General features: G+C 39.6%; 3 protein-coding genes across 4 annotated transcripts; 1 reads left to right on the top strand and 2 right to left on the bottom strand.

Annotated features, from left to right (window-relative positions):
- Positions 1-305: 305 nt before the first annotated feature.
- Positions 306-5,562, bottom strand: LOC137965764 (ethylene-overproduction protein 1-like). The gene is made up of 5 exons (XM_068812104.1): positions 5,289-5,562; positions 3,018-5,209; positions 2,344-2,635; positions 1,466-1,778; positions 306-878 (listed from the first exon to the last, which is right to left on the bottom strand). The coding sequence occupies exons 2-5, from the start codon at positions 4,952-4,954 to the stop codon at positions 646-648; spliced, it is 2,775 nt and encodes a 924-aa protein (XP_068668205.1). The 5' UTR covers positions 4,955-5,209; positions 5,289-5,562; the 3' UTR covers positions 306-645.
- An 866-nt stretch (positions 5,563-6,428) lies between these two features.
- Positions 6,429-10,418, bottom strand: LOC137965765 (pentatricopeptide repeat-containing protein At2g30100, chloroplastic-like). 2 transcript variants are annotated; one of them, XR_011116154.1, is made up of 3 exons: positions 9,446-10,418; positions 7,031-7,891; positions 6,429-6,758 (listed from the first exon to the last, which is right to left on the bottom strand). XR_011116154.1 is itself a non-coding variant. In XM_068812105.1 (2 exons), exons 1-2 carry the CDS (start codon positions 10,166-10,168, stop codon positions 7,121-7,123), a joined length of 1,494 nt encoding a protein of 497 aa, XP_068668206.1. In that variant the 5' UTR covers positions 10,169-10,418; the 3' UTR covers positions 6,865-7,120. The 2 variants fall into 2 exon arrangements, 1 of the variants encoding a protein (XP_068668206.1); XM_068812105.1 differs by lacking the exon at positions 6,429-6,758 and having other exon boundaries at positions 6,865-7,891.
- A 4,099-nt stretch (positions 10,419-14,517) lies between these two features.
- Positions 14,518-15,135, top strand: LOC137965349 (myb family transcription factor MOF1-like). The gene is made up of 3 exons (XM_068811657.1): positions 14,518-14,770; positions 14,866-14,942; positions 15,058-15,135. Exons 1-3 carry the CDS (start codon positions 14,518-14,520, stop codon positions 15,133-15,135), a joined length of 408 nt encoding a protein of 135 aa, XP_068667758.1.
- Positions 15,136-17,800: the final 2,665 nt, after the last annotated feature.

Genomic DNA, 17,800 nt, shown 5'->3' with positions numbered 1-17,800 from the left:
GAATTCGAATTCCAAGTCTATAGCCACAATAAGAAAACAATGGTCATCTACTAATTTCATGTGACCTATAAATCCACTCAAACTCTGTAATTACAGAATTCGAATTCTAATTCTATAGTCACATATAACTTCCATTCTTCACAACATGTTTTGGAACCGAAAACCCTGTCCAACTGGTTTTACCACAATAAATGGCTTGACAGTCCTCAGAGCCTTCAGAACTAGTGAACTAACTTCAACACACCATGGAATCTCAGGTTCATTCATTTCCCAAAGTAATTTGTAATGGAAACCAATACACCATCCAGTAATTCATGTTAGCTAAATTTTTTTTGTAAAGTAGTACAAGATACAACTGAGGAAGAAACTTCCCAACGGAGACCTTCCATAGAAATTAAAGATTATACCCAACCAACACCCTGAGAGATAAACAATTCTTTTGTACTACATGGTCCATTCTCTCAATTGCTGTCTCACTCTCAATCTCAATTTGTAAACTGAAGTATCAATCGTTATGTACACACAGCTCTCCTGCTTCTTAGGCCTCTTCACTCGAGGTGACAAGCTGAAAATCCAAGAACTGACTGCCTGTCCTGTAACCGGATGCAGCAGATTGTCCTTCAACTCCAAAATGTGAGCCCAGTATTACTTCTTAGCTTGGCTCTCCTTCTCCTGTGCTCTCTTGTACATTTCAAGCACTTCAGCATTGCTAGGATCGAAGCACAGAGCAGCAGACGAATCTCGCAAAGTTGAAGCAATGTCACCCATTGACTCATGGAATTGCGCTCTCAAGTGAAGCAATTGAAACTCTGGTTTGAAGGCCATGGGTCTGGTGACCTCAGCTATTGCTTCTGCTTCTCTCTGGTCATCCATCAAAACTGTTGGTGGCACTAAAAAGGTTAAGAACATGATATTATAGCAGATAGCTCGTGGACTTCATTTTAATGTGACTCGATTACGATTCATATGCCTCAGAAGTAAATAAAAGCATTTTGAAAGCATAGCCTGTTTTAACTGCACTGTAAACAGAAAATGTCAGTCATGTTTAAAATTCATCTTGTGACTGAAGCCTTTGGCTCAAATGACGACAGGGGAGGAGGGTGGTTGGTTATGGTTCTAATGTAAGCTATTGGGTTCAAGTCTCATCAGGGGTCAAGCAGGTGAGTACATAAGTAGTCAGAATTAAAAAAAAAAAAAAACGTGTAAAATTCTTCTTGGTCCTTTAGGTTAACCAAGTGTAATAATTTTTTTTCCTTCAATTTAAGAGTTGTTTTCACTAGCCACAAACTGCCCAACTTGTTATGCCTCCGGTAAGCTTACACCTTAATACAAACTTCTCCTCAAACAGCAGCATTGAGTTCTTAATTGAAAGTATGATAAATCTTGAAGACATGAAAATTGATCATCCTGAATGAAACGAAAACATGTAAATTGCATGACTTAGATTTCTGAAGAGGAAGCTCACCTGCTGCTCTATATCTGTAAGGATAAGTCCTCAATGGATCTAATCTGGTTGCCATCATCAGGTCACTCCTTGTCATGTCAGGATCATCAGAATATTCTGACCGCTTTTCATATGCTGATGCATTATTTCTTGCCTTCTCTATCATTTTGGTCATCTCATCATAAGCAGCCTTTTTCTGGCGCTTTGAGCTATAGACACGCGCTAGACCTTGGTGGGCTCGTGTGTGTCTTATGTCAAGTGCCTTTAGGTAACAGTCTGCAGCTAGATCTGGCTTATTACACTCCACATAGATACTTCCTAGATTATTAAATGCCTGTACGACATTTTAATGGAACTTGTCAAATACAATGTCAGAACCAATTAGAAGAGACATGAATTTTTTTAAGACTGTCAAGGTAATTTAAATCCAATTCAAACAAAAATAATAATTTGCAAATATGACCAACTAAAGTAATGTCAATATGCCATACATGTGGGCCATGGTGGGTGACCTAACCTTCTGCTCTAAAGGTTCTCAAGGAATATGCATCGAGTCTCAAAAGTCTGAGTCCTAGGACAATCCTAGCAAAATGATGGGATTTACTAGCTAAATATGAACCACTGTCAACATGGTCAGGGTTACTCTTTGAAAGGTTCTCTAAGATGCTTTAAAGTGGCATGTCCATGAACACACAGGACATCCCAGGTGACCATGTGAATGCATTAGTATCCAACTGGGTACCCTTGAACATGGTTCAAAGCATCAGTATCACGTACCCAAAAGTCTAATACATAGGCTGATCCAACTGATGTGAAGCTGAATCTATCTAGTGCCGAACCATGGTGTTCAATACACATCAGTTAAGTTTATTTTGTACTGTGGGAATATGAGTGCCTACTTGTCCTTTTCGAAGCCCATCTGAGGGGCATTTCAGCGCTGCTTCCAGAAGTTCGATGACTTTAGCTGAAGTTCCTTCGTCTAGATTGGCATCCGCTAAAGCATATGCTTTGAGGAAATATGCTTCAAAGGACCTCTGTATCGCAATGGATTCCTCTGCCTTGACTAGTGCCTCTTCACGATGACCAGTGTCATACAGAATCCACCCCTCGTAAACGAGTCTTTCATGCTCACAGGTTGCGTGATTTCTAGCCAATCGCAGACTTCTCATTGCAGCCTTCAGACAATTTAACCTATGAAACAGAAAAAAATAATCCAATCAGTTTTTTACCTACAATTACAACATGATATTTTTTTAATTTTTATTTTTTGAAATGATGCTGAATTTTATTAAGACAAAAGCTCAAACGAGCAGATTACAAAGAGGGGAAGCCTTCCCAAACAATGAGAGATTGCTGGGAGCTTCCAAATTTTTCCAATTTATCAGCCAAAGAATTGGCTGATCTAGGAGTGAGATTCCAATTACAACACGATATTGAAACTCTAGAGACTGCATTTACCGGTCGTTTCATGGTTTCAAGCATGTTAGCAACAACATTAACCAAGTTGGAAAAACAAACAGGAATGACTAGTCAGTAATTGAATCATAAATGAATAGGTACAGTACAAAATTACCGTAAAAGGAGAAGGGATTGTCGAAACCAAAGTAGGCTCTTTCCTGGCTCATTTGCTAACATCTGGTGCACCACAGCTAGAGACCCAATATCATCAACTGCTGACCAGCGGTCGTAAAGCTGCATCCAGCAGTCAGCCAAGTTCCACTGCTGCACATGTTTCTGCAAACGGTCCACCATCTGGTCACCATGCAACTTCCCATGAAACATCATGTGATTTGGATCCAAGGTAAGCATGGCTCTTATATCTTTTAGTGCCCCCTCATAATCCTCTGTTGCAAGGGAGAACCACGCTCGTAGCTCAAGACAGTCAGCTGAGACTTTGAACCCAAGAATCTTGTTTATCTCTGAAATAGCTGCTCCAATCTTCTTATCCTCCATCATTGCAATGGCCCGGTATTTGTAGGGGTAAGAAAGGCTGGGGTCCAACTCAGTGGCAGCTGTCAAGTCCATCACCTTTTCTTTTCCAATACAATATAGAGAACGTTCTTGATACATCCAGCCAGCCGGTTTATAATCTGATATGAGACTATTCATTTGCTTGTATGCTGAATACTTGTGACCTCGTTTATACTTGGCTCTTGCAACACCTGCCAAAGAATAAATATGACCCACCTTGGCAGCAGCCTCAAACCAGTTTTGGGCATCTTTATACTCTCCTCTCTCCAACATAGTACAACCCAGTTGGTGCAAAGCAAGTTGTTTCTGCCAAGCTGTAGTTGCAGACTCTCCTAACCTCTCTAACAACATAACTGTGGTGTTGGATTTCATATCTTCCTCCATTGCCACCTGACTTAAAAAGTAGTATAACAAGAAGGATGCATGCCCCACCGAAGCCAATCTCTCCCTACCCTCTATACTACAAAACAATTTTGTTACAGATGAATTATACAAAGACTTTGGAAGCTCCCTCAAAAATATTTGCAAGCAAGAAGCAACCAACAAGTAGGCATTCTCTTCCAAACCATATTCTACAAGTATTATTGCATCATCCAAGGAAGAGATTATTGAGGCCAAATAAGCATCACAGACTGATTTCATCCTCTCACAGCAAAACTTATTTGCGAAGGAGAGGAGCTCCAAGATAACATTGGGAGCAAAATCTTCTACTTTTCCTGTCCGGCTGTACTCCTCAACAGCTTTCATACCTTCCACTGAAATATCATTTTTACTGAAATTTATTTTTTCTCTCCATGCTTCTGTGAAGCACCCATATAACATTGTATGAAGAGGCTTTGATAGAGCAGCAATTTTGTGTCTAATACAAACTACTTCCTCATCCCCTATGCAAAATGCTAACTCACTGTCATCAATTGGTGAAGAAGTTGAACATTCCTCATCCATAGGGGCCACCTCTTTGGAAGTTCGACATGGGCATGGATGATAAACTGAGTTAGGATCATATCCCTGAATGAGTGCAGCTTTTGGGCATTCCAACGTTTGACCAGGGCAACTCAAAGGTGAATACCCATCAAGTTCATCTTCTCTTCGTTCAAACCGAAGCCAAGCAGAGGTCACAGCCTTATCATGGACTTCGATAGCATGTTGGCGGACAGATCTTAAACTTCGTCGCTGCAATTTTGGATCAGAGAGGCACTTAAAGACAGTGCATAGATGGAGGAATATCCCTGATTTCTCTGCTTCGGTACATTCCTCCAGGGAGTGGTAAAGTTCAGCAAGGGTTTCTATAAAATCAATGAATTTAAGATGGGGTTCAATGGGGGGTTCAATGAACTCCGAGCTGGGGAGACCGTAAGGGAGGAATGTGTCTGTATGGGCAAGGGGGTGACTTTGAATGTTGCTGTCGATTTTTGCGGGATTTGGGCAGTGCGGATCCATTCCAGGCTTTTCGTTATGATTCAATGCATAAACCTGGCTACCTTTGCAGCCATCTATGAGCTTCAAGCTCCGCATGGTGGTTAAGAAATTGTGCTGCATCTTTTCTATAAATATTGGATCGACAAGCTACATAAAATTGAACATAGATTGTGAACACAATTAGTAGGGGATCGCTCACGCACCGAATAATCCCCGCAGAGCACCGTCCATAATATTATTACATCTAATTGGATGATAGGAAGCTTGAACAGAAACCCAATGATCGCAGCATTTTGTCGTCAACAATAGCTCATCCAAATGAATAACTGGAACACAAGCATCAACCCATTGATCCCGGTGGCTTGCTACACGCAACTGTGCAACGAACGAGGTTAATAGGTCAACGGAACTAGAATTAGATCAAACGCAGAACATTAAAACATTAATCACGTACCAGTCCACAAAAACCACATATGAGAAGACCCAGGTAGAGAGATTGGAGGAAGGTGGCCCAGGAAATCGTCTTTATCCTTCTTTCTCCTTCCGGGTGTTCGACTCAGCGAAAGATTTGTAAAACAAATGGAAGATCAATTTTCATTGTTTTTTTATCATTTTTCATCCTTATCGCTGTCGGGAAAGAGATCTTCAGTTTCGGGAGAGGCTGGCCGCCAACCAGACGTTGGAGTGGGGGCAGTTAGAACGGCAACGCTCCTCCTCTCCCTCCCTCTTTCTTCCTCTTTTGTGCTTTGTGAAGAGAGAGAAAAGATGTTTTCTTTATTTATTATTTACATCCCTCCCTCTCATTTTTGGGACTTTCTTTATTTTGGTAAAAAAAATTCTCTTAAGACGGACAGAATACAAATTGAGAAGAGATGAACGAGAGCCCGCGAGAGTCGGAGTTGCGTCTTTATGTTCGCAACCACTTTCATTTCCGAATGCATCGCTCTTTCATCATCCAATGCTCCGGCCTTGGGTCCTCAGGGCCACAAATGGGACACCTACTGGACCAACTGGTCCGAATGTGAAGGAACCTTCGCTTCTGCTTCTCATCCCTTCAGCACCCATTTGTTAGAGATAAGAATGGACTTAATTTATTCGTTTTTTTCGTGATTGTGGGTATAAAGTATTATGTTGCAGCTGGAGTAGTCGCAATCATTTTCTTGCATGAGAGAAAGGATAATGGAGGACAGGGACGAAAGGAGTCGCGAAAACCAGAATATTATATAATAAAGGTTTGTTTTAGCTATTATTGGGGAGATATGATTGACGATTGATGCTCAATGTTGATGAATGGACCGATATCCTTCCTCAGCAAAAGTCTAAGAAGATCTGTGACTCTAATATTTGGCTAGCATCTGAGTAATAAAAAAATGATGTTTGGTCAACTGAAGATGCTGCACAGAGAGATGTCACCACTACCAAAACGACGTCTTTAGTAGCGTTTCTTAAATTTACTGTAATTAGAAGAGTAGCTCTGCCTGAGTTAAAAATGTCTACCTTCGGAAGGGAACTACTGTCTCCAAGAAAACTTTTCCAGACATTGAAAGGGAAGTCTCCCCTTTTAATAACACACAAAGAGCTAAAAGGTGGGACTTGGGATTTCATCCAGCTCAGGAGTTTGATTGGATAAAGTGAGTCGATTTCTTCAATCAAATATTTGACAAATTTTGACTAACACATTATCATATGCAGTCTGTTGAGTCGGGAGATGTCAAGTCACGGCTTCTTTATCCTGTCTTCACTCATCCAAGCCTTAAACTTACGGTCATTGGCAGATTTCTCGTGGCCTTTTGGATTGAACCTGCTTCTCCTTGTTGGCCACAGACCAGAGGTCGATGGAAAGTCTTAATCAAACTCTGACCATCCAGCTTTTCTGTGTTCTTCTCTTGAAGCATGTCAAGGTAAATGACGATATCACATGTTTCTGTAGCCAAACATTTAACACAGACAAGAGTCGATCAGTATCGGACAAAATCCAGGGGCTCCTATTTTTATTATCAGAAGATGAGATTCTTAAAAAGACCAGGATATGAACATTTGTACTTTTATAGTTCGGCTGTATTTCTCTACAATATACAGAACTTAATCCAAACTCAGTTTGAGATTTTTCTTGCAAGTGCAACAGCTCTGTATGGGTAGCTCTATCATAATACATTTACAAACTATACAAATCAACAAAAATGATCTGAACAAAACCTTTGCCACTTTGGGAAGCTGTCACTTCAGAAGACCCGCATCCATTAAGCAATGGTTGAATCATCTGGCTTCGTTAAGCTTACGAAACTCTCAAAGCATTCTTATGATCCAAACTTTTAACCCACTTACATACAAGTACAGAAGACAGGGCCCTATCAACTCTGCATCCGCAAGGCGCTTACACAACTTAAGATAAGCTTCAAGGTTTGCTGACTGTTGGATGCTTCTCCTCAGTCCTTGCAGAACAGCCACTCTGTCAACATATTCGGGATGAAATCCCATGTCTAGCATCTTTAATATAGTTTCTGAAGCATCTTCAAAATGCCCACCTTTGACATAACCACGCAATAGCCATAACAAAGTCTTCTTCTGGGTAGCATTAGTTGCCTCTGTTCTTGCCAGCAAACGCCGAACAGCATCCATCTCTTTTTGACATGCACAAATTGCTAAAACTATGTCATAGAGCTCAGCATCAGGTTGTCTACCCGCAAGCTTCATTTGCCATAAGTGACGCTCAGCTTTTATGCCTTGACCAGCACATGTGTACATGGCAAGGAGCCTTTCATGAACCGCACCCAAAAGAGAAGATCCACCTTCTTGAACTGCCCACTCTGACAAGCGGACCCCATCCAGCAGGAGATCCAATTGGTACTTTTCAATAAGACCAGCATCATCTTTATCAAGCTCTGATACAACACCAGTCTTTATCAATCCTTTTAGTTTATGTAAAACTTTGGATAACTCATTCAGCTCTTTGACCAAGGCTGTCATCGCAATAAGGTAGCTATACACTTCAGGCTTCAAACCAGATTCCTTGAACTCAATCACCAATTTGACTGCACCTCTATGCTCTCCATCCACCTAGCATACTCAAATATATAATTCCTTTAAAGTCAGATAAAGGTAAAGGAAACTAGCACTGTATTCATTTATGTAATGGGAAATGCACAAAGAATAAAAACTAATTAATTAGAATTCATGTTGGTAAGGTAATAAGTAATTCAGGAAAATACTTCTGCCACTATCCTTCCTCACATTAATAGCAATTTTTCTAACCAATTAAAGCAGACCTTATACCCCACTACAATCAAATTACTAAAGCTAGAGATATTGGGCTAAAGGAGGTCATTGGTTATAATAACCACTTCATTATGGTTTTCATTTTTGTATACAGATCACCATACAGGGGCCTGTACACTCCAATAAGTCACATCAGCATGGACTAAGGGCAGGAAGCACCCAAAAAGTCACCATTTTTCCTCATTCTTTACCTCTTGGATATGAATTTCATGAATCAAAAGTTTTTTTTCCCTTAAATATTTTACAGACAATTACAAATAATCCATATATGCAGATAATTCTCATTTTCACCATCTTATCGTCTGTAACTAGAAAAGCCATTTAAGAGTAAATGACATTTTTTTTAGGAGATATGGGTCCAGAATATGTTATTTTAGTGGGCAAAAGCACCAAAAAGCAGAACATGTCTGGAAGGAAGGAGCAGCACTATCAATACATTAACAAAAGAGTACAAGTTTGGTGAATTGGTGAATACCAGCGAGAAAATGATAATCATTAGTTTACTACTGAACTTCCAGTGATGTCTATAAACCCATTAATTCTGTATTTCAACATATAAAAACAACTCTTCCTTTTTACACATACTTTTAACCTACAAATGGTGCCTTAAATCCTGAAAATGGAAGTTAATTAAGTAGTTCAGGTGTGCATATATGAGTGGGAGTTAAAGTTGACTGCTAATATTCATAGTGAGTGCAAATTCTATTCCTCCCAAGTTCGACTATGTTTTGTCATTCGCTACTTAGAGGCAAAAAACTTTCACACAAGAATGCTGCAGGATAAGTCTGTAAAATGAGAAAACGTTCAGTTGCTCCATTGTTCATAGTTTTTAGTTATGTTGAACTACCTATTGATTGTTTTCAGATTGTAAGAACCTATTACAACCTCAATACACATTAGTGGTGATTGTATTAAGAAATGTTCTTCTTAGCAAGCACAATTTGGAACCTATAAACAAAAGTAATACCAATATAAAAGATGAGTTAACATGACAGTTTAGCTCAAGACTGGGTACTGTTGTTTGTACAAATTGCTACTTTCTGATGGCCCATTAGAAAAAAAATCTGATCAGGGAATTCTAATGGACTAATTGGTAAATGAGTAATTATAAACAGAGGACATGTTCCTTGGAAAGAGGACACAACACTGAGCCACATCTCAGTTTCACCCAGAATCTCACCCTTCATTAATTCCAACTCTTTGTACATAATCTTTAATTGATCCTAAAATTTCTTGTTTCTCTACTTTATTATGATATACTTAACCGTAGAATATCCAAATGCAAAAGTATCTACACATAATTATAGAGCTAGTTAACAGGTGAACAAAACATACCATCATCTTCCAGGCTAGGCATCCGGTAGGACCCCCAACAGTTCCGCCGGCCCTGTCATCAACATAATCCAATCCCTTCTTCAACACGTTCTTGACAAACAAGACCGCTTCAGTCTTCTTCCCAATGTCCCAGTAGAGCGATATCACCTTCTCAATCATGCTGAACTTCGGTTTCAACCCCACACAATCCATATCCTTCAGCAAATCCACTACTTCGTCCACTCCATGGTCTCCAGCGATGAGCTTCTCGACCCATCCACACATAATAGAGACCATCAACTCCATCGTCTCGTCGTCGACGCGGTCCCCTCGCCGAAGCCAGTCGAAAACTTCCAGAGCACACCACGAGTCCCGCCCTTCCTGCGAGAAGTATACGAGAACAAGCTGGATTTCCCGCAGGGACAAGCATTCGTGATCGGCTAAGACGTCAGCAGGGTCTCGCAAGTTGCGAGACAGCTCCTCGATTGTCTCGAAGAAGCCGTCGCTGATTGATGACTCCTCGGCGGAGAGTAATTGTTCCAACTCGAGGGAGTTGAAGAGTCGGGATTCTTTAGTTCTAGGGTTTCGAGCATACCAGCCAGGGAAACAAGTTTTCCTCCTAACTCTCGAATTGGCTGAGAGAGAACACTCAGCTGGAGAAAAAACCGGGAGCCGTCGGCCAGGAAACGAAACAGGCAATCGAGTGAATTCAGCTGGAGAGAGAAATCGGTGTACAGTACCCATTCTTCTCCAACCTCCAAACTCTTGGTTTCTATTCGGGTCTCGTAAACGACAAAAACATTTCGCCTGAAACGTGTTTTAGAAAGAGGCTCCGGTGAGCAGGAGAGAAGAAGAGAGTGCAAGACTCCATGCAGGCGCACGGAAGAGAAACAGAAACCCAAGACAAGAAATTTTCTTTCGGGATTCTCCTAAAACCCTTTTTTCCTGGTTTTGCGATTCTCGTTCTCGTTCGGATTTTTGTCCAGTCGGCAGAACAGACGCAGACAGAGAGCGAAATCAAGGAATACTTCCAAGGCTTGCAGGGGAGCTTGGTTTTATTTATTTTTAATTTATAAAGCTGTAAAGCAAAAACGTGTTCGAAGACGGTGCTCGGATTTTTGAGCCCACAACATGGCAGTGGGCCTCATTCCAGCCCATTCTTCCATTAAGGCTAAATTTCATATAGACCAAACAGCAAGCCCACTGAGCATATGCCATATATGTGCATGGGCTGCATGACATCCTACTCTGCCCTCAGTTCCGTTTTCATTGGAATCACGTACCCATGCAATAAAATAGGGATTGATGGATTGTTGACTTTACATCTTCGCTGAGGTTCTCCACCGTACCCCAAATCACTACCAGTGCTCTCTCACGTGAAACTCACAATATGCCCAACTCCTGTGTTTTTATAAACTCTTCTCTCTATTCTCTCTTTCTAGGTATATCGGTCTGGATCCCGAGTTAGTGAGCTGGTTTATCCTGAGTTAGCGTGTCATGCATACTGGTCAAATAATTGCATTTTGGTATTGACTTGGTTACATTGGTTTGAAATCAACTCAACATAACTCGGTCTTTTAACTTGGGCTCACTCATTCTTGACTCGGTCCCTTAATTTTGGCTGGATTATTATCTTGGATTATATTCAACTTATTACTTGGTACACTGCTCCCTTATTCAAAGATGGACTTGTTATAGATTAGTTCATGTGTCCTCATTACTCTTAAGGGCTTTCATTATTTATCAGTTATCTGCTACTATATAACTTTATATTTGGTACGTGTTATTTGGCCATTTGCCCATTTTCGTAGCTACTATTGTGTCTCTTTGATTGAGACATTATTATTGAAGAAGAACTCCTCGATTGTTTTCCTTGGGTTCTATTTTTAATGATTGTTGTCGGCATTGGTTCATATGATGAAGAAATGGAATTACCCAGGAAAATAACCAACTTCAACTTCTTCACCTTATCTTCCTCATTACCCATTACCCTTTTATTATTTGGCATCATTTCTCTTACCATCCTTTATTTGACTCTCATTTACCCCTTTGACCAACCTTGTTTTAGTGCATTACTTTGGGGGGGGGGGGGTGGTATGATATAATTAGTTTATGTTTCTTCTCTCTTCTTCACTCTTACTATGGTGAAAGGTATAATTATAATATTGTACTTTTATCATGTATAAATATAGCTTAAGGGGGAGGGTTTAGCCTAAGTCTATAACCCTATTCTTCCTCCTCTTTTCTCCCCAACGTGTGTTCTCTTCTTAACCCAAGATGTAATCTATAAAGTCTTGAAAATCAACATGACACTCTATAATTTTGTCTCCTGTTGATAAAAAATTACTCAAAAACCCTGAGTTTGTTTACTTAGACTGTGGAAAATAATAACTCATAAAACTATTCCGACTCCTATTGCTCCACACATAGGTAAACAATCCCGACTGTTATCAAATGTGGAGAGGTTGCTATTGTTTTATTTGTTTTATCACCTCAAATGAAATCAATGTCTTTCTTAGAGCGTGACACCCTTCTGAGTATGAGAAACATGAATATTTGGTTCAATGAGGAAGAGGGAAATTTTCCTTTTTGTCAATTTGCGATGGTAACACACAAATCACATATGAGATTAACTCAAAGATTGAAGTCTCATTAAAGGGGGGGGGTGGCGTTAGTCAACAAACTTGGCACATGAACTCAACTTCAAATTCATTTCAATTATCTACATGAACTTCAACTTCATATTTTGGTGTTAGTGTGGACGAGTTCATGTGCACTAGACAACAGTTTCCAGTGTTAGTGCTCTAAAACGAGAAATATGACAAAAATAAGAGAATGAGTAACTTGTAATAATATACTTAAAGAAAACATAATACCTAAACACCAAATTAGGTTAAACAAACATGATTACTACACAAATAAGTAAATTAATGTATAATTATAATATATTAATACACTAATTAATTAAATTAGATATTATATTATTTAATGATTGCAATTTATTGTACATCAATACAGTAATTACGTGAGCCAATTAACTATGCATATGATTAATTATAAAAAAATAAAGTTAAAAATAATAGAAACAAATATAATAAATTAAGTTATTAATTTATTACTAACATAATATATAATTTAACATAAAAAGGAATGATTAATCAAAAAGAATTAATCAAATGCTAACTTTAACACACTATATATTTTTATGTATTATTAATTAATAATATTTTCCTTTAAATTTATAACCATTGGTTTTATTAATTATAAAAATAGGTTAATTAAAAAATATAATGAATAAATAAATATATTATTTTAATAACACAAGATGGATTTTTTACGTAATATTAATAATATTTTTTCCATAATAGTATAGATTTTTTTTTGAAATCGACTTGACAAAACTCGGGCAGGTCCGATCCTAGACTCGGGCAGTACCAGTACTAGTTTAATTTTTCCTAACTTAGGAAAAATTAAATCAACGTCTTCTTCCTCGCGGTGCTGCGTCAGAGGTAGCCCTGAGGGGGAGAGGCTACAATGGAGGCACTCTGACCAGGAAAGGGGGCACTGCGAGGGCAGCGATAGAGGTAGCACTGCAACGGAGACGATGTTCGGCGTCGTGAGGCCAGAAGGTACAACAACGTGCTATGACGGAGACGTCGGGACAAATCGAGAGGGTGGCCGAGAGGGAGAAGGGAGAGGGAGAGAAAGAAAAACAAATTTGGCCTCCCGCAACGACGTCTCGACGCTTCATCCGGATGATTTCCAAAAAACTACGGAATCCTGAATCTAGAAATTAAACATTGGGTGTCATCTTCGGATTCATCTGGTTCATCAACATGAACCAGGCACTCCTGATTCAAGTTGACTAACCTAGCCAACAACCCCCCCCCCCCCCCCCCCCCCCCCCCCCCCCCCCCAAGTGGGAAAAAAATTTATTTATCATTCTACCAACAATTGGGTAGCTGGCAAAATAGAAGTCCATGGCTCACATTGAGCATTGATCTACTGATGAAATGGAATAGGAGGATGGAGAACCTTATTGGGTCTATTCAATTGATATACAGTAAGAGAGAGGAAAGAATGTGAAAATGGAGACAGGTCTCGTCTTTGAAACAAATGTATGAACTGATGTTAAAGCTCTGAGAAGAAATCTCTGCGACCGGAGCACTCTTTTCTCATTGAAAACGGGTTTTAATGACTATGATTGGGGTGCAATTGATACAAGTTCTTGCAGACATGAAAAATAGAAGACAGATAGCAGCTTCTGAAAAGGTTTCCTCTGTCGCAAAAACGGGTTTTACGATTTGGGTTCTTCAGAACGATCTCGTCTGTGAAGTACAAGATGTTCTTCTGGGTCAATTTCTTGGACAAAGTAGCGTGTCTGTGTGGATAGAGAGAAATGGTCTTAATAGATAGAGAGAATATCGCCCAACTCACAGGAATCTTTGGATATTATATAGGATGTTAAAAATCTCCATTCTTCTGCCTCGGTTTTGTTTATCATTCATGGGGTCGTCCCAGAGAGGGACAAATCCGTGATTCTCGTAAAACTGCAATGGCATTTCTCAGAGAAAAGGTCGGCATCACCGACAGCCATCAGAACATCAGCAACGTGATCCCACACAGAGTCTCTCACCGCTGTGCCCGTGTTTTCATCTCTTTTTCTTCTCTTACCTTTTCATCTTTCTGCTTCATTTCCACACACCAAATATTCTCCTTGCCCATGCATCATCCATCCTCATAGTTTCATATACTTATAGGTACATGCGGCTAGATGTGGTTTGTTTACATGCAAAGCTACAGAACTGAGGAAGGAACCGGGAGAGAGACAGAAAGAGGATGCCTTTTATCTGTATAAGTATGTTAGGGTTAGGGTTTTCAGCTTCTTTCAGAACTTACTGTTTTCCGTTTCCTTTCATTCCCCTCTGGTACTCTCGTGCTCTTGCAGTAACCTTAGTTTCTTTCAGGCTTAATTTGCAGGGAGAGCGAATTTGGGGTTGTCTGTGGTCATGTCAGGTCGTCGTTGTTCTTCTTGCTGATTCAACCGTTTCCTTGAAGCCTTAGCTGGGGACGGAAAGACGTGGAAGGTGGTAATGGGAGGCAATTGTGGTGGAAGTCCAAAGAGGAAGAAGAACCCATTTGATCATGAGGAGGAGGGGGAGGATGAAGATGAGAAGGTTACGAATGGAGGAAGCTCGAGCAATAGCACAGTTGAGGAGAACGAGAAGAAGTCTTCTTCGGGATCTGTGAGACAGTATATGCGTTCCAAGACGCAGAGGCTTCGTTGGACACCTGATCTCCACCTCTGCTTTGTTCATGCTGTTGAAAAACTTGGAGGACAGGACAGTAAGTGCGCTTCTCTCTCTATGATCTCTCTCTCTTTTTCTCATCTCTTCCTGGATCTTAATTCAATATTTAATGTTATCACTTCCTTGGTGCAGAAGCAACGCCTAAACTTGTTCTTCAGCTCATGGATATCAAAGGTCTAAACATAGATCATGTAAAGAGTCACTTGCAGGTTCTGGGTCTAATACGTCTGAATTTTCTATATTCCTCAATTTATTATTGATTATTTCAGTTTATTAGTTTCTCTTTTTGTTTCAAAATTTCCCCTCTTTGTTTTGTTGCATCAGATGTATCGGAGCAAGAAGCTCGATGATCCAGGGCTACATGGTTTCAATCATGGGCCTGCAACCTCTTTCAGGTGCTAGAAATTTGAACTCTACAACTGTTTGCTATTAACTTTATTTCTGCATCAACTAACAGAGATCGATTTCTCCTAATCGTGTAGATTTGATGGTTCTCCTTGGGGTGGTCACGGCCATCTGCGGCACCGACCGTACACAGAAAATCCGGTAACATCTAGTCAGGATTTCACCTTCAAAGACAGAACCGCTAGCAGGAAAATCTCTGATCGTGAAGTAGAATTCCGATTCGATCACAGTCGAGCAATCCATCGTACAGAAAGGATCATAGCCCTAACGTCAAAGGCTCAATCGCAAGCAAGAGCAGAGATGAGTTATTTGAACAAAATAAGACTCACCCAGGACGGCCACTTACCTGCAACGACGACCCATGAAGAGCGAAGCATGGAAACGAAAGGCATGGTTCAAGAGCGACAACTGGACTTGAATTTGTCACTCAATCTAACGGTAAAAGCTGAGAAAAACCCAAGAGGTTGGGACGACGAAGAAGTAGATAGCAGCCTGTCACTTTCTTTATTCCCTCCATCATCGTCATCTTCATCTTCATCTTCTTCAAAGAGTGGCAGCAGAGACTCGAAGGCCGCCATTGTTAAAGCTTCAAAGCTGAGCAGGTTGAAGGATGACGATAGGTACAAGAGGAATGGAAGACTGCCAAGTACTCTAGATCTGACTATGTGAAGGTGACTGTTGTGGTGAGATCTCAAGTACTTGTCCAACAAGTCTATATAAAGATTATTGTCGTGTATCAACCGGCATGGTAATCACCAAACACCTGTTTCTATTCTTTTAATCTATTTTTGCATGCATTTCCCTCTCTTCTCAGTGCGAAACCACCGGCAGGAGAAACCAAGAACAATCTTGTTTCTTCTTTGTTGATCCCCGGCACCGCCACATTCCTGGCATATTATAGAGTCTGTAACATACTAATCAAGATTGTAACTCAAGAAAAACATAAAAATGAAAAGAAAAAAATGGGAGTTTGGGATTAAAATTTTATAGAAACTATTTTTGCAATCGGGTGAAGTCAACCACTCAAGTAGGATTGTGGATTTTGATGTCAATGGAAAATAATCCTAATGAAAATAAAATATCTATCAACAAACTATATTATATTATCTTTTCTACATAGGGGGGGGGTTAGTCAACTTGAAGTCTTAGATGATCTTCAACCGCATGACGCCCTTCAACACTTGAAGTCGTTAGTGGAGTGCAGATGATATTTCATCTGGATGCAGGGGATGAAGCGGTCCTTCATCTCCACGGTTTAAAATCCTTCATTTCAAAGAAGGCCATATTTGATCTTCTTTGAGATGAAGGTCATGCGACGCTTCTTTTTTTTCGTTTTCCCCCTCTCTCTCCTCACACCCCCCTCTCTGGCGCGTCCTCATTTCTCTTTTTTCCTCCCTCTCTCCCGCACTCCCTCTCTCGTCTCCCTGGGCTCCCGACGTCGCTGTTGTATCTCTCTGTGCCATTTCAATCTCCCTAACCACCTCTACATTGAGCTTCTGCCTGAAACACATAAACTCAAACAAGCAGAGCATGGCGAGCTGAAAAGATTTCAGACGCGAACGCTTCCTACCGTTTGGGACTCAGATTTCAGACTTTGGAACAGAAGCTCCAAAACCCAGATGCAGGCTTCGCCGTAGGACCTAGTAAGTGAATCATGAGGTTGCGGCGAATTAAGGAGATGCCAGAGAGGACCTTAGTGGAGTTAATGTTGTGCTGGTTAGCGTTGAGAATGCGACCGCTATGAGTTGCGGCGGCCGATCAGCGAAGGTAGTAGGGCCTTTCCTGGTGAGGGCATAGTGGGCCAGGGCGTGATCGGAGACGAAGGTGTTGGAAATTAATATCCCGTTCTAACCTTCTGGAAAAACCACCCCTTAGATCTAACGGTTCAAAATATTAATGCCCAACCTGACCGTTAGATCTGTAATCACTTTCATATGATAGTTCAGATCTATAATAGTTTTTTATCTTACCCTTAGATCTATAATCCCTCAATCCAACGGTTTATATCTTATAATTGAATTGTAAAGACCTGACGGTTCATATTTTAAATTTGAAAGATGAAGATGAAGATGAACTTGTCCACACTAACACCATCTTCGAACATGAACTTGTCCACACTAACACCCATTTCTAAGATGAAGATCATGTAGATGCATGAGATGAAGATGAAGATCAAATTTCTAGTTTGTTGACTAACCCCCCCCCTATATAGTGTTAAAAACATTAAGATATATAACAATATCTTAAAACCTTTAAAAGAACATTAAAATTAAACACTAAAAATATACTATTTATATGTTTATTTTTATTTATAATATTTATCTTATATAATTTTTATAAATTATGAAATGCTTAATCATAATTTAATTTTAGTGTCTACTTGATTAGATATCATATTATTACATATTTTTTCTATTATTATGAATTTATAATATCAAAGAAATACATATTTTAAAATTTTAACTTTAATGTCTATATTTATTTACTTTATTTAATGTTAATTTACTATTTATAACTTATTACAATGTTCAAATTTCTTTTTAATGTTTAATTATTAATATTAATATTAATTTTTAGTTATTTTAAAAGTTTAATTTTATTTAATTAAATTTTTTATATTTATATCTCTTTAATTTTGGCAATTTATTACTATTATTCTATT

This window comes from Aristolochia californica, unplaced genomic scaffold, assembly GCF_029961685.1.
Source record: "Aristolochia californica isolate CCGP_79_NKW_82.1479 unplaced genomic scaffold, dmAriCali1.0.hap1 SCAF_5, whole genome shotgun sequence".
Taxonomy (NCBI): Eukaryota; Viridiplantae; Streptophyta; class Magnoliopsida; order Piperales; family Aristolochiaceae; genus Aristolochia; species Aristolochia californica.
This window is presented reverse-complemented; position numbering and strand designations above follow the sequence as displayed.

Excerpts from the sequence above, each read along its gene's own strand:
- LOC137965764 (XM_068812104.1), bottom strand. The coding sequence starts at position 4,954 with ATGCAGCACAATTTCTTAACCACCATGCGGAGCTTGAAGCTCATAGAT. Across the intron at positions 2,636-3,017 it reads CAATCCCTTCTCCTTTTACG|GTTAAATTGTCTGAAGGCTG; the intron begins GTAATTTTGTAC and ends TCTGTTTCATAG. Across the intron at positions 1,779-2,343 it reads ATGGGCTTCGAAAAGGACAA|GCATTTAATAATCTAGGAAG; the intron begins GTAGGCACTCAT and ends AATGTCGTACAG.
- LOC137965765 (XM_068812105.1), bottom strand. The coding sequence starts at position 10,168 with ATGGGTACTGTACACCGATTTCTCTCTCCAGCTGAATTCACTCGATTG. Across the intron at positions 7,892-9,445 it reads GCCTAGCCTGGAAGATGATG|GTGGATGGAGAGCATAGAGG; the intron begins GTATGTTTTGTT and ends TGAGTATGCTAG.
- LOC137965349 (XM_068811657.1), top strand. The coding sequence starts at position 14,518 with ATGGGAGGCAATTGTGGTGGAAGTCCAAAGAGGAAGAAGAACCCATTT. Across the intron at positions 14,771-14,865 it reads AAAACTTGGAGGACAGGACA|AAGCAACGCCTAAACTTGTT; the intron begins GTAAGTGCGCTT and ends TCCTTGGTGCAG. Across the intron at positions 14,943-15,057 it reads ATGTAAAGAGTCACTTGCAG|ATGTATCGGAGCAAGAAGCT; the intron begins GTTCTGGGTCTA and ends TTGTTGCATCAG.